Source organism: Pseudochaenichthys georgianus, chromosome 10 (assembly GCF_902827115.2).
Source record: "Pseudochaenichthys georgianus chromosome 10, fPseGeo1.2, whole genome shotgun sequence".
NCBI classification, from domain to species: Eukaryota; Metazoa; Chordata; class Actinopteri; order Perciformes; family Channichthyidae; genus Pseudochaenichthys; species Pseudochaenichthys georgianus.
The window spans coordinates 35,321,366-35,335,846 of record NC_047512.1 but is presented as its reverse complement, the minus strand read 5'-3'; the positions used below and the strand labels follow the sequence as shown (position 1 = coordinate 35,335,846).

At 41.1% G+C, this 14,481-nt stretch overlaps 1 protein-coding gene and 2 non-coding genes across 4 annotated transcripts in view; all 3 read right to left on the bottom strand.

The window, feature by feature from the left end:
• polr1a (RNA polymerase I subunit A) overlaps nucleotides 1–14,481 on the bottom strand; it is a 105,101-nt gene that overhangs the window by 67,732 nt on the left and 22,888 nt on the right. For both annotated transcript variants that reach the window (XM_034092922.1, XM_071204670.1), the window contains exons 12-18: nucleotides 13,339–13,461; nucleotides 13,012–13,239; nucleotides 3,250–3,357; nucleotides 3,006–3,152; nucleotides 2,166–2,357; nucleotides 1,382–1,531; nucleotides 27–210 (exon numbers count right to left, since the gene is read on the bottom strand). In XM_034092922.1, the coding sequence (XP_033948813.1) occupies nucleotides 27–210; nucleotides 1,382–1,531; nucleotides 2,166–2,357; nucleotides 3,006–3,152; nucleotides 3,250–3,357; nucleotides 13,012–13,239; nucleotides 13,339–13,461 (1,132 nt within the window). The remainder of the gene's footprint in view (nucleotides 1–26; nucleotides 211–1,381; nucleotides 1,532–2,165; nucleotides 2,358–3,005; nucleotides 3,153–3,249; nucleotides 3,358–13,011; nucleotides 13,240–13,338; nucleotides 13,462–14,481) is intronic.
• Nucleotides 2,556–2,682, bottom strand: LOC117454501 (small nucleolar RNA SNORA5). The gene has a single exon (XR_004553006.1). It is a non-coding gene; the product is annotated as a small nucleolar RNA SNORA5 (small nucleolar RNA).
• LOC117454499 (small nucleolar RNA SNORA5) lies at nucleotides 3,751–3,886 on the bottom strand. Its single transcript, XR_004553004.1, has one exon. It is a non-coding gene; the product is annotated as a small nucleolar RNA SNORA5 (small nucleolar RNA).

The following is a 14,481-nucleotide window of genomic DNA, read 5'->3' as shown; positions in this document are numbered from 1 at the left end:
TCCATTGCTTGTATGTGGGCTCTTACCCAGAGTAAAACCTCTGTACAGCTGCAGGTACGCAGTGAAGAGTCGAGCAAGGCAGCTGAGCAGCTTGCCGCTGGTCGCCCCTCCGTAAAGCTCGTAGCAGCAGTGGACCAGACCGTAGGATGAGGAGCCGTAGTGAGCTTTGTCCAGAACCCCCACCAACAGCTCGCCCTGACGGATCACCACCTGGGAAACAAAGAATGAGAAGAAAAAAGAGGGGTTAAACCGTGTCTGCGGAAAATATGGAAGTAGGTCTTGAAGTGTTATGAAGCTCAAAGTGGGTGTATTCGGCTGTTTGAAATGCTCGAATTAACGACAACTGGTCGCGGGCGTTTGTTTGAGGTGTTTTTTTTGGCCGATGCATTGCACTCTGTGAAATGTCCTTAACTGTGTCCGGGGAGATTTTGAGTTGACAAAGTCCTTTATCAGCTGGGTTATCGTCCTGTGTTTGTTCTGGAATGCCGGAAAAAACTAGATTGTCTCTCATGCATGTTGTAAGTCGAGAACGGTTTCTTTAATTTCCTGAGTAACCTGAGTTGTAAGTGTTGTGACGGAATGTTGGAGGGATTTGTTTTCTTTTATAAGTGTGATGATTTGGTCTTGGCTGAATTCTAAGATTCAGCATCACAGAGGCAGTCGGCATCTTGACAGCGCCACCCTGGTCTAACTCATGGCTAATACCAAAAATGGGGATTGTAAGGGAAATCGAGACCTGGTTAACACAGCAGAGCAGACAGCTAGCGGTTAGCAACAAGAGAAGGCACCAGTATGTCACTCAAAGCTCTCGCACCCCTAATAATGCGTAACTTGAAGCCGTAATATAATTTAAACAGATGAGTTACACATGTTTTCTATTTGTAACAGGGATGTAACATAGGGGTTACAAAATGTGGTTCAGGAATGATTGCTAAAACTCAGTAATGAGTTAGCAACTTAGAATTTCCCTTTTGGTCAAATGTCAGAAATGGTAATATCCAGTGAACATTTTAAGCTTAAAACCACCAAGAAAACAAAGTAAATCGCTAAATTGTGGCTTAAAACTGTACAAAAATATAAATTCAACAGTTTCTGGCAGAAAGCCAGAGCGCTGACATGTGCAAATAGGGACAACGCTCCTCAACATTCCCCCATCGGACAAGTTTCACTCTGCCAAAAGCTGGGGAAACAATGCAGAGCTAGCATCAATCATGTAGGCGTGTGCTGATTCTGTGTGTGTGTGCTGATTCTGTGTGTGTGTGTGTGTGTGTGTGTGTGTGTGTGTGTGTGTGTGTGTGTGTGTGTGTGTGTGTGTGTGTGTGTGTGTGTGTGTGTGTGTGTGTGTGTGTGTGTGTGTGTGTGTGTGTGTGTGTGTGTGTACCTGTGAGTCACACATGCTGTCAGGTTTGTATCCTGGGGCAGCTCGGGGTGGGACTTGGATCCACGCTTTGCTGGGGATTTTGGATTTTCCAACCAGATTGAGAGGCACGGCGTTCTGTGGGATAACATTCAGCAGGAGTGTGGAAACCACCTACAAAAAAATAACACACAAGTCATGACACGATAGTAGTTATTTTACAGGAACATTTTGCAGGAAAAAATACAAGAGCACAGAATGAAAGCTGAAAAAATGAACTTGAGTTTGCTGACAAATGATAGCTTTCATTAAGCACCCCCAAAAGCCGAAGGGTACTTAAACATATTTTATGTCTCAAATCACCTACTTCTGTACTTAAATGTGCTATTGCTATTTTGCAAGTGCATCCCAATGGCAATTATGACAACATGATCTATGAGTACCTGCATGGTGCACCACGTTTAAAAAGTTGAGTGTGGAACGCTGGACATTCTCACACTCAACGTTCGTCATCTTGGCTACGTAACTGTGAACACAGCACTATACAAAACATTGTTTAAAGGTCCCATGTCATGCTTTTCCGGTTATTACCCGTCCCCTTGTGTGTTATGTAGCTTTTTCTGCATGTAAACTGTCTGAAAAGTCACAAACCCTCAAAGTACACCCTGTAGCGAGTAAAACTCTAACAGAGAAAAGACCTGTCTATGCTGCCCCAGAACGCCTTGTTGGAGATTTTTATTGTTCCATTTTTTTCTTCCCGAGTATGTGAGTATCTCAATGAACTGAAAAAAGGTAACAAGTGCTTTACCTGCTTCCCTGTCCATAGCTGCTGTGGTTTTATAATGGCGGGTGGCAGTAGTTTGACTCTGCCTGGTTTGTCAGTCAGTCCTCTGTATACCAGCTCTATGTACTGCACTCTGGTGAAGAAACAGCCACGTATCGTCATCCTCGTACCCGACACCATGTGGTCCTGGATCAGACCTGCTAAAGGTGTACCGTCCTGAGGAGAGACGGAGAGAGACCTCAGTGCTGACCTGTTTGTTTTTGCCCAGCCTTTAGACTACCACACAGGTAAATCTTAGCAAAGCCTTGTTTAGGCCTAGCTTCAATATTTAACATAAATTGTGTATGTTTTTGAAGATTCTTTCTTTCTTGAAACTGCAGATTATTTGCACTCTTTCATTAACTTCACATCTGTGTTTGTGTGTAGTACATTTATATCCCCAGTGGACATGATGAAGCACCGTGGGGCACATGAAATACAGCTTCACTGTGGCAGCCATTTTGGCCACAGAGGAGGAAGCACTGAATTTGACAAGGCTGCAATTAAAAAAAAAAAACCTTTTAACCGTATAAAAGTTCCTTATACAATATGTATGTCAGATAGAAACTGTGTAAAATAACACAATCAGATGTTTTAAGTTATTGATGCTATAGTTTAGGACTGTGAAAGGCTGTGATTTTGTATTATTATGATTGACTGTGATTTTAATGTTCAATATGCTTGTGACTGGAGCAGAGTGAAAGAGTTTTAGAGAGCAGACGAGCAAAATGTACTGAAACGAGGTGAAGAACCCATTTTAATCCTTAGTTGGATGAAATCATGTGATACTCCAAGGAAATCCTCCACCTGAGTGTGTTCACCCACCTTGGGGACGAGGTACTGCTGATCGGTGCTGACCAGCGTGTAGGCCTCGGCCCGGGCCAGCTCGCTCTGAGGGAAGTGAGCGTTCATTTCGTCGCCGTCAAAGTCGGCGTTGTATGCTTTGCAGTTGGCGTAGTGAAGCCTCAGAACCTGAAGAAACAAATTAACACCAAGTATAATTTGTTATTTATCCTAAGTTTATTTCAAACACAGAAAAAAAGAAAAGAAAGGGGCATGGATACAATACCTTCTCTCCCGGTAAGATGCGAGCACAGTGGGCTTGTATGGAGGGTCTGTGCAGAGTGGGCTGTCGGTTCAGTAACATCACATCTCCGTTCTTAATGTGACGATTCACCTGCACAGATAAAATCCCATGATGGTCATTACAGGGCTTAGTTGAATACTCTATTCTGATTGGTCAATTTGGACATCCAGCAGTCTTCTCTTTTTTTGATGGCAGACCGCTGCCAGGGACGCTCTCATCAAGAGACTTCAAAAATCAATTCTCATTTTTATATGTGTGAAGGGCACGAAACCTCGGATTTATGATGGCTAAACTGTTCCCAATAAAGAAATAAAGGGAAAAGAACAGAGCACAAGAGAAAACGGCAGAAGAAAACAGACAGGAAGTAAACACTAACAGGAACACAGTATGGGCGCTGGCAGTGTTTAAAGACTGGCCAATGGAAATACTTTCTTTCTTGCAACTGCAGAGTATTCGCACTTTTTCAATTAACTTCACGTCTGTGTCTGTGTGTAGTACATATTTATCCCCAGAGGACATGATGAAGCACCGTGGGGCCCATGAACTACAGCTTCACTGTGGCAGCCATTTTGGCCAGTGGCATCCACAGAGGAGGAAGCACTGAATTTGACAAAGTGCACTCTTTTTTTAAATACTTTTTAACTTTATATCAGTGCCTCATACAATATGTATGTCAGATAGAAAGTGTGTAAAAGAACACAATGAGATGTTTTAAGTTATTCATGCAATAGTTTAGGACTGTGGTAGGCTGTGATTTTTGATTATTATGATTGACTGCGATTTTAATGTTCAAAATGCTTGGAAAAAAGGGAAAAGAACAGAGCACGAGCTAAACACTAACAGGAACACGGTATGGGCTCTGGCAGTGTTTAAAGACTGGTCAATGGAAAGAAAAAGTGAACAGACTTGAAAAGTAAATTAGGCAGAGAACCTCGATCAGTGTGATCTATGTGTTTGAGTTACGTCGCTATTGCCATAGTTTCAGCCATTGGTACGCAGTAGAACAGACTATCTTAGAAAGACTGTCTTAGTGGAAACAATACGATCATTTTAAATTAGGGCTGCACGATATTGGAAAAAACTGACATTGCGATTTCCCCCCCCCCTGCGATATATATTGCTAGACCCTCCAGAAAAACGCGATTATGCGATTGCATAATTTACCGCATTATCAGCAAAATGGCGCAGATTTTTAAAAGGGCGCATATTTATTAAAAGGGCGCATAATCCCCGCATTTTTCCACATAAGGTTGAGGAAAAAAAAGTTAACTTGTCTTGACGTGAAGTAGTGATAATGATGACGCAACGTCATCAGCTCGCGCATCACAGAAGGTAAACAACACCGTAAAGTAGGGGTGTAACGGTTCACAGAAGTCACGGTTCGGTTCATACCTCGGTTTGGGGGTCACGGTTCGGTACGGGTTCGGTACAAAAAGGAAAAGTAAAGAAAAGTCCCAAATGCATAATTGTTTTTGCTGTTATTTATTTTTAAAAGTAGTGCAAGTTTTGGTATGAAAATAAGGAACTCTAACATTTGGAATCATTAACTGTATTACACAGTTAAAAACAAACCACAAACAGTATCACACACACTCAGATGGCCATATTATTTATATTGGCTGATGTCAAACAAAAAGGTTAAATAAGCTGTACAACTAAAAAGAATGTCTTAAACATATTAAAATAAATAATAAGAAAATAAAATCTGTACCTTTAGGAGCAATGTCTAACATGTGTAATTAACTTGTGAGTGTGTGAGGCCATTATGCCTAAATAAAAGGTACTCAAGCTTTACTCTATTTTCAAGTTTGTCTTCAAAAAGATGAGTTTGTCTACGTTGTCAGGAGTGAGGGCAGATCTGTTGGCGGTAACTATGTCACCTGCCGTCGAGAAAACCCTCTCGCTGGGGACTGAGACTGACTCAGATGTGATTGAGCATGTTTGACGTGTTACCAATAGCATACCGCACCGCTGTCGAACAACGCCGACACACCGTCCTCGTCTGATCCCCATCATTGTTGTAGTCCACAGGGAACCCGAAATATTCCCACATACCTAATTTAAAAGAAGCAGGTGGGTTCTAGCTCCTGTGTGTTGTGTGAACTCGCCATAGCTAACTTTTCTTCTTCATGTATTGTGTTCATTTTATTGTGTTTTGTTCTTGTTCTTCATTTGTTATTTACGGGCGGCTGGTTTTTAGGCGCAATACCGCCCCTTGGATTATATATAGTGTAATACTGCCCTGAGTGACAGACTTTTTTCCCACTCGTAAAAAAAGGCGTATTCGCCGTGTGATTGCATGTGCCGAACCGTGACAGTACGGGACGAATACGGATACCGTTACACCCCTACCGTAGAGTGAACGTGTGGAACTCACACGAGAGAGAAAACACCAAGATGAAAAATCGAATCCATCTCATTTACTGGCGAACATTTCTGCTAAAGACCGGGCAAAGCAGTACCCCGATGTCTTGCACGAAAGTGGGGGGAAACTATTCTGCACCCCGTGCAACTGTTTGTTGGAGCATAAGAGAAAATCGACGGTGAGGACCCACTTTGATTCATTCAAACATTCGAAAATGCTTTCTGCTGCGGCGGACAAGAAAGCCAAACAACTCACGTTCACTGAGGCATCAACCTCCAAAACCCTTTCAAGGGCTACAAGAAACGAGGTGAGAAGCCTACAAGATTGAAGCTGGTCAGATAACGAACGAGTAAATGAAAACAGAATGAGGTCAAGAAGTGTGTGTGTGTGTGTGTGTGTGTGATTAAAAATTGCTTTTACAATAAATAAACATTGAATGTGTTTAATTGAATAGTAAAAGGGTGTGTAAGAGAGAATAAATAAGACAGCCCAATATTTAAAAACAAATCTATTATTTTTTTGGTAGATTTGTGAGACCTTGGTCGCCACCTGCAATACTGTCAACATTCCACTGTCTAAGAGCGACCATCCTGCAATGAGTAAATTCCTGAATGAAAAAGTAATCAATGGCGGAGCCATTCCAGGATTTCACCAGCTTTAAGAGAAATACTTGGGAGCAGTATATGAGAAGGAAAAAGAAGAGTTGAAGACACTTCTTGCAGGAAAACCTGTTGCTATGATATTTGATGAGACTCTAGGTGTAGAGGGGAGATGCGTGCTGAACATCCTGATTGCACCACTCGGATCTTGGCCTACATTGCAGACACCGTGTTCCTTGAGCAGTGTAATCATTCCACTGTATCTGTCGTGCAGTGCCTACAAGAATACAGCATTCAAAATGAGGATGTGATTGTGTTTGACACAGATAATGCAGCCTACATGAAGAAGGCATTCAAATCTGCTCTGCAGGCGCTGTACCCCAACTCACTGCACATCACGTGCATGGCACAAATAATGAACCTCATCGGTAATGCCTTCCGCAAACCTTTTGTTATTTGTTACCGATATTCTGAACAATCTGTGCTGTTGTATTTGCTGTAAAGTGTCTCTACTGTAGGCTATTTTTATTATATGTACAGCACTTTGGCTCGACCAAAAATCGTTTATAAATGTGCTATATAAATAAAACTTGATTTGATTTTGTTCAGTTGAACAGCTTCATGATGAGTTTCTCCCAGATGTTCTTCAATGGATCACGCAAGAGAAGATATATCTGCTTCATGACAAACAAGCTTCCAAGAAAAAAGGTGACCATGCCTCCAAACCCCTGTGCAACATGGTGGAACACCTGGTTCTTTGCAGTACAATACCACAGAGAGTACTTTGGACTGTACAAGGAGTTCATCGAGATGGAAACACAGGTAAATAAATGTGTAACTTCACATAACAGCAATTATCCCTTTCTTCACCAATTAGGCCCCTTACACCTACACACTAGGGGTGTAACGGTTCACAGAATTCACGGTTTGGTTCGTACCTCGGTTTGGGGGTCACGGTTCGGTACGGGTTCGGTACAACAAGAAAAAGCAAAAAAAAGTCCCAAATGCATAATTCCAGGTTTGTTGTTATTTATTTTTTAACAGTAGTGCATGTTTCAGTTTAAAAATAAGGAACTCTGATATTTTGAATAATTAACTGTATTAAACAGTTAAAAACAGTACCACACACACACACACACACACACACTCAGGTGGCCATATTATCTACAATGGCTGATCAAACAAAAAGGTTTCATCAAGCTGTAAAACTAAAAAGAATGTCTTGAAAATATTACATCATAAATAATAAGAAAGTGTTTCAAGAGTGCAAAGTCGTTGAAAAACATATGCCAAAAGCTTCCGTTATTTATTTTGGTCTCACGGTTTTCATGTCTATTGGTTTATTAAAAACAGCGGGGATCAGCTGTTGAACTGCTGTTGTCTTTTGCCAGGCTCCGGTGATTGGCAAATCTGGGTGATGCCTTCTGATATGATTTAGCATTGTTTAGCGTGTGTTTCAATTAGCATACCGCACCGCTATCGAACAATGCCGACACACCGTCCTCGTCCGATCTACCATTCGCACACTTCATCGTTATTGTAGTCCACCGGGAAACCGAAATGTTCCCACACAGCTGATTTAAAAGAAGCAGGTGGGTTCTAGCTCCTGTGTGTTATCTGAAATCGGCATACTAACTTCTCTTCTTCTTGTATTTTGTTCGTTTCTTCATGTTCTTCATTTGTTGTTTAAGGGCGGCTGGCAAACAGCTTTTAGGCGCAATACCGCCCCCCTGGATTATATATAGTGTAATGGATACAGCCCTGAATGACTTTTTTCCCACTCGTACAAAAAAGGCGTATTCGTCGTGTATGTATGTGCCGAACCGTGACGGTACAGGACGAATACGGATACTGTTACACCCCTACTACACACACAAACATGAATGTGTTAATTATATCAACGTAAAATGTAGTAACATTTAAGCCTTACTGTATGTTTGACCTAATCACTTTCTTTCTCTTTGTGATTTTCATTCACAGGTGTGTGGCAGAAGTGTGCCACAGCAGAGGTGGGGACTCGAGTCACATGACTTGACTCGAGTCGCATATTTTTGGACATGAGACTTGCTTGACTAACATTGATAAAAGACTTGACTTGACTTTGACTTGGTATGCATGACTTGAGACTTGACTTAAGCTTGAGACAGATGACTTGAAAGGACTTGACTTTTTAAAATTAAATATTTGCGTTTGTTTTTGTATTGAGATATTACGTTTAGTTTTTTCGAAATGTGATTGGGTGATTATAGCGCCATGCGTGCTAACCTGGCAACCCACTAGTAGGCAGGAGTGTCAGTTAACATGGCAGCGGCTAGCGTTACTCCAAAAATAGTCAAGTTTGGATTCAAGGATTATGTTGTATTATGTGACGCTAATAAGAAAAGAACAGCGGTATGCAGGGTCTGCAGCATAAAGATCAGTGACAGGACCACCACATCCAACTTAATTCGTCACTGCAAAAAAAAAACACAGAGAAAGGTAGGCTACGTGCATGTGTTGTGTTAGCTAGAAAGCTAACGTTAAGTTTAAGCTACGTTAGACTTGGTTTCAAATCGATTAAGCATTGCAAAGAGAAGACAAAACAGTAAATTAACACTAGAACCTCCAAGGGATTCATTTTGACTAACCCTGATACTGACGGGCTGTCAGGAGAGGGAGAGAGAGAGAGGAAAAGAGATGCCTCGTTTATTTCCCCTGTGTTATTATCAGAAGTTACTGTAAACTTTTGAATAATGTAGTTCATCTACTTTTAGTAGTTTGTTTAAATGTTTTAATTATGTTGTTTTTGTTTGTAGAAGTGCATCATTCTTTGATTTATTGTAAAATGTTATGATGATAAACTGAAGCAATTTCAAAATTAACCCAATTAAGTGAGTTTTAAATCGTCCTACTTAGTTTATAAGGAAATTATGAAGAGGAACAAATTGCAATGACTTGACTTGCTTGACTTATTCATCATTCAACAATTTACACCTTCCTTTTTTCCCGTCAAGAGGTTGAAAAAGATTGAGTCCCATGTTTCCAATTGGTTCCCAAATCTGAACATTGATCAGTGGCATAAGATAAGGAGCCGGGTAAATGAGAGACTGAGGAGCCCCTGAAAAACAGATCCCGAAATAGCTCGTCCTGGTTTCCGCAGCAGATAGGCCTACAGTATGGTGTCTATTATGTCAGTTATTTTAAATAAAACGTTGAAAACTGAACTTGAAAATTGTTTCCTCTTTTTATTTTATTTATCCTTTTTGGGACGGGGAGACGTGTGTGATTAAAAATTAATTTGCAGAAGTGATCTACCTAAGTTCTATTCATATTCTTGACGGGAAGAGCCGTGTAAATGGGTGGCCATATATGCATTTGAAAAGCAATATAAATCACACAGTTATTATACAATAGGCTATAAAAGCACCATCGATAACCATTACCTTTATCCAATTCAAACTTTGGACGGGAAAAAATGAAGGTGTACATGGTTGGGCTATACTGTAGGCCTACTGTATACATACAAAGGCCATTCAAGCTAGAGTTCTTCTGGAAATGTTCACATCAGGCCAGAGTCCTGCATCGGGTGACCCGCAAAAAAGCTGATTCGCGGGTGGTATTTTTTCAAACACTTTTTTCCGGGTTCGGTTCTGGGTAAAACAAAGATGATGCAGGTCGGGTCGCGGGTATTGCATAATAAATATATTAAAATAATAATAATTTAGTTTAATGTTTAAATCCTCAGACTTCTCCCCCGCGGGACTGTGCATAATCATAACCTCTGCAGCGCATCAATCTGCTGCTGTGAAATGTGAAATTCGAAATGGCTGAGGTGAAGCTCTCTAGCGGGGAATACAGCATTTTCAATAACACTTCCTCAAGAGCGAAATCCAACATCTGGGAGGCTTTTGGTGTCATCCTAGATGGAGAAAAGAACCAACATCCCACGCTTTTTGAGACAAATATGCAACTGCATGTGTTAATAATTGCACGTTTTCACTACTCATATATAGGCTAGGCTATGCGGGTTGCGGATCTTGTGCCGACGGGTCGGGTCGCGTCCCACGCTTTTTGAGACAAATATGCAACTGCATGTGTTAATAATTGCACGTTTTCACTACTCATATATAGGCTAGGCTATGCGGGTTCGGGTCGGGTTGCGGATCTTGTGCCGACGGGTCGGGTCGGGTTGCGGGACTAATTGGCAATATGTGCGGGTAGTGGGGCGGGTTCGGTATTGCACGTCGCGGGGCGGGAGCGGGTCTTGAAAATCAGACCCGTGCAGGACTCTGCATCAGGCACCTTCAAGTTAAACAATACTACAGTAAACAATTAACACAGTAGGCCTAAATTATGCGGATTAAACCACATTTATTTCGTTAAAAATAAACTAAATATGATTTTGTTTGAATGATTAAATGTCATCAGGCACCTTCAAGTTAAACAATCAGGTGCACACTTTAATGTGCCGCCACTTCCGGACTCGGCTTGACTCGGTTTAAAGAATGCACAAATGTGTTTAATCGTTTATGTCAAATATGTACTAAGTAGCCTAAATACATTTGTTCCTGCTCAAGATTAGATTCACCTTTATTGTTATTGCACATATTGCAGGTACTGAGACAACGAAATGCAGTTTAGCTTCTAACCAGGTGCAACAAGCAGCGAAAAGTAATGTGCACAATACTACAGTAAACAATTAACACAGTAAATTATGTGGATTAAACCACATTTATTTCGTTAAAAAGAAACGAAATATGATTTTGTTTGAATGATTAAATGTAGGGTGAATTGCCCTAATGTGGGACATTTTTGCATTTCAGATTTCGGGAATATATTGCGATATGAAGCCGATACAATACATCAAAATCCAGTACCATTCCGAAATCCCCAGTAATATTAGACACTAATAATACAGTAAACTATTAACACTGTACATATTATTGTTTGCCCGTGGGATTAGGATGATCGGTAGTGAGACCCGTGCTGCATTTTCCTCCGGTCGGATGTGATATAAAAACAAAGCGATTATTTTTGTTGTTGTAAACTCACGTGGATTAAATTTAGTGCATTCATTTCAACTCGTGAACATATGATACATTAAATGATTGTGAGGATGATGATTGAAAATCGTTTGTTTGAGCCTGGATGCATTTCCTGATCTAAAAACATAGCGATGGTTTTGTACTTACGCCAACGTGAATTAAACATTATTTTGTTAAATAAAAACATGGTGATGTTTAGTAAATGATTACATGTCTCTTATTTAGCACAGAATATGATCCTATCCGTGACATATGGATCTTAACAAATATCCGCTATATCAGATACCTGTGGATCAGCTGTTTATTTCACATGAGTTCCAGTGTGGCAGCTTTTCACGGCTCCCCCTGGTGGATCCATGATCCATTGCAGCTGGTTTCATTATAATTAAATGTATTTATCAAGGGGGCGTTTCAAGTCCTGCGGGGGGGGTTTTCCTTTTCAGCAGGGGCCCACCCCGTGCCGATCACGGACCCGCACAGGTAGGCGTCTGAAATGATGCGCTACATCTGTATAAAAGATGTACAAAAGTGCATTTTGCATGATAGGTCCCCTTTAAATCAGACTTTAGTTCCACCTGGAGTAAATTCACAAGCTACCCTGCAGTATACAAAGTAATTCAAACTAGCTGCACCTTTACCAGCTTTGAGAACACATCATATATATTATTCTGAAATGGACCAATCTGCACAATGACTACTTTTACTGTCGCTACTTTAACTATATTTTGATGATAATACTTTTCTACTTTTACTTGAGGAACATTTTGAATGCAGGACTTTTACTGTAACAGAGTATTTCTACACTCTGGTACTTCTACTTTTACTCAAGTACAAGATCTGAGTACTTCTACTTTTACTACAAGATCTGAGTACTTCTACTTTTACTCTAGTACAATATCTATACTTATACCACCTCTGTTTATAGCCTATGAAAAAAACTATTAGAAAACAAAGGCTAAAGCTAACGTTAGCAGTTAGTGGCAATGTATGTATCGTTGAGCTAGCTAGCTAGCTCGCTCGCTCAACGATTCCTTAAATGATATTGCGACAGAAAAACTTTTCAGTGCACATCACGCTCTGAACACCTGAACGGCCTGTTCTAACAGCTGTTCACCAGCGGTGCAGTCTGTGCCACAGTGACTCCGCACAGTTAACGAATATTGTTTTTCATAACTTTTCCAGGGCCTGGAATTTGCATTTTGAATTTCCATGACTTTTCCAGGTTTTCAATGACCGTACGAACCATGCTACTCGTGGGCTTGACCCTCGTCTTAGCCATGGCTTGTATTTGTCTTCTGCTAGCCAACGCTCGTTGAAACTGCAACCTCCTGGCATACTGTCATCTATCACTCTCATCAGAATGCCCAGGTCACATGTAACAAAAACACTTGCAGTTCACGCGCATAGCGCATATTTTCTTTTAATCTAAAAAGCGAAGTAAAGCATTTTCAATTTCAAGCACTTTATCCTAAATTCAAGAACCATTCCCAAAATTCAAGCACTTTTCAAACCTTGAAAACACCTCGTACAATTTCAAGCATTTCCAGCACCCGTACGAACCCTGGATATATCGTGCAGCCCTATTTTAAATTGAATAAAATCAGTTTCAAATCATAACTTAAAGGAAATCTTTCAGGATGATTACAAATATTTTAATATAATGGATGGCGCGCTGTATTGTATCTCTTACTTAGCTCACACTGCAGCGTGTGCAAGACTGTATGTCTGTGAATTAAAATCAGAGCAATGGTCTTACGATCTTGATGGGGATCTTATGCGGCCCGTCGCAGGGCGTCAGCAGTTGCTTGGCGACGGCTTCTCTCTGCACGAGGCTGGTAGGGGACAGGATGGTTCTCCGGCCGTCCTCGTTTATCACCATGGACGCCCCGGGGTGGACGTTGGGCCCGTTGAGAACGGCCTGGCGGAGCTCCTTCACGTTAAAGGGGGTGACGGGCTGGGGGTACGTCAGCTTGGTGGCAAACACCTGCATCACAAGGAGACAGAAAGTTCAAGATCATTTATATTTCCCCTTCCTCAAGAAAACTTGTTTTCTCTCTTTAAAATGGTCAGAAACAGTCAGTACCATAGGGATGCCGATCTCGTTGGTCCCGATGTACATGTCAGGACAGATGACTGATCGTGCAGCGAAGTCCACTCGTTTGCCCATCATGTGTTTCCGGAAGAGTCCGTCCTTCTTCTCCAGGATCTGGAAGAGGAGAGGGGACAATTAGGCTGCATGTCTTTCTTTATCAGCAAACCAAAAGGAAAAGGAAGGCTTGTTGAATTACTAAATGCAGATCGGCTACACTGTAAAGTGAAACCGACTTCAGTGATGTTGGTCCACAGGGGGTCATTTGGTGTCCGAGGAAAGTGAGTCCGCTAGGGTGAGGTATTGTTAGTATTTTTAAATATTCAGGTTACGATTTCGGTTCTGCTCATTGATTTCAATTATTTGTTGGGGTAAAATATGTCACAAGCCTTTTGTGCAGGATAAAACATTATTTATGAAAAATGTTCTCAACTGCATATTAATATTCACAAATAACTTCATACAGTTTGATTTGGTTGTATTGCTTCGCGGAGTACAATATCTGGAAAGGGCTACATCATATTGGTTCATCAACACAGAACTGAAATAAAAACAGCTCAGCACTGCTGCTTGCTTCAGTCTGTGTCTGCGTTCTTTCGCACCTGCCTGTAATCTGAGAAGGTCCCGCCTCTCTGGCTGGCTCCCGCCCGGAAAATCTTCAGTAATAGCCTATCAGATAGCGCTGTGGGCGGAACATTGCTCGTGTACACAGAATGGTGACTGCAGGCAGAAAAACGGCTGCATCAGAGCCAAAGTTTTATCGGCAATTTGATAAAAAAAGACCGATACCGATAATCGGTCAAATGCGGAATATTGGCCCTGATAATCAGGCCAGACCGATTATTGGTCGACCCCTAATATAGATTTTTTTTTTTCTCCCATAAATCTTATATCGGTTGCTTCCCCTTCTCGGCTTGCATACATTTTATCAAATCAGAATACAAAAATATATGTTTTCAATAACCCTATTTATATTATAATGAATTTCGTTGTAATGTAGCATTATCGGAGAGAGAAATAAGACAAAAATAAGAATTCTTTATTTATCCATGGGGAGAATTGGGTCATTTGATTGAATGGATTTCCATCACTGATGTAGTTATCTTGCCATGTAGTCCAATTCAATTGGATACTGTG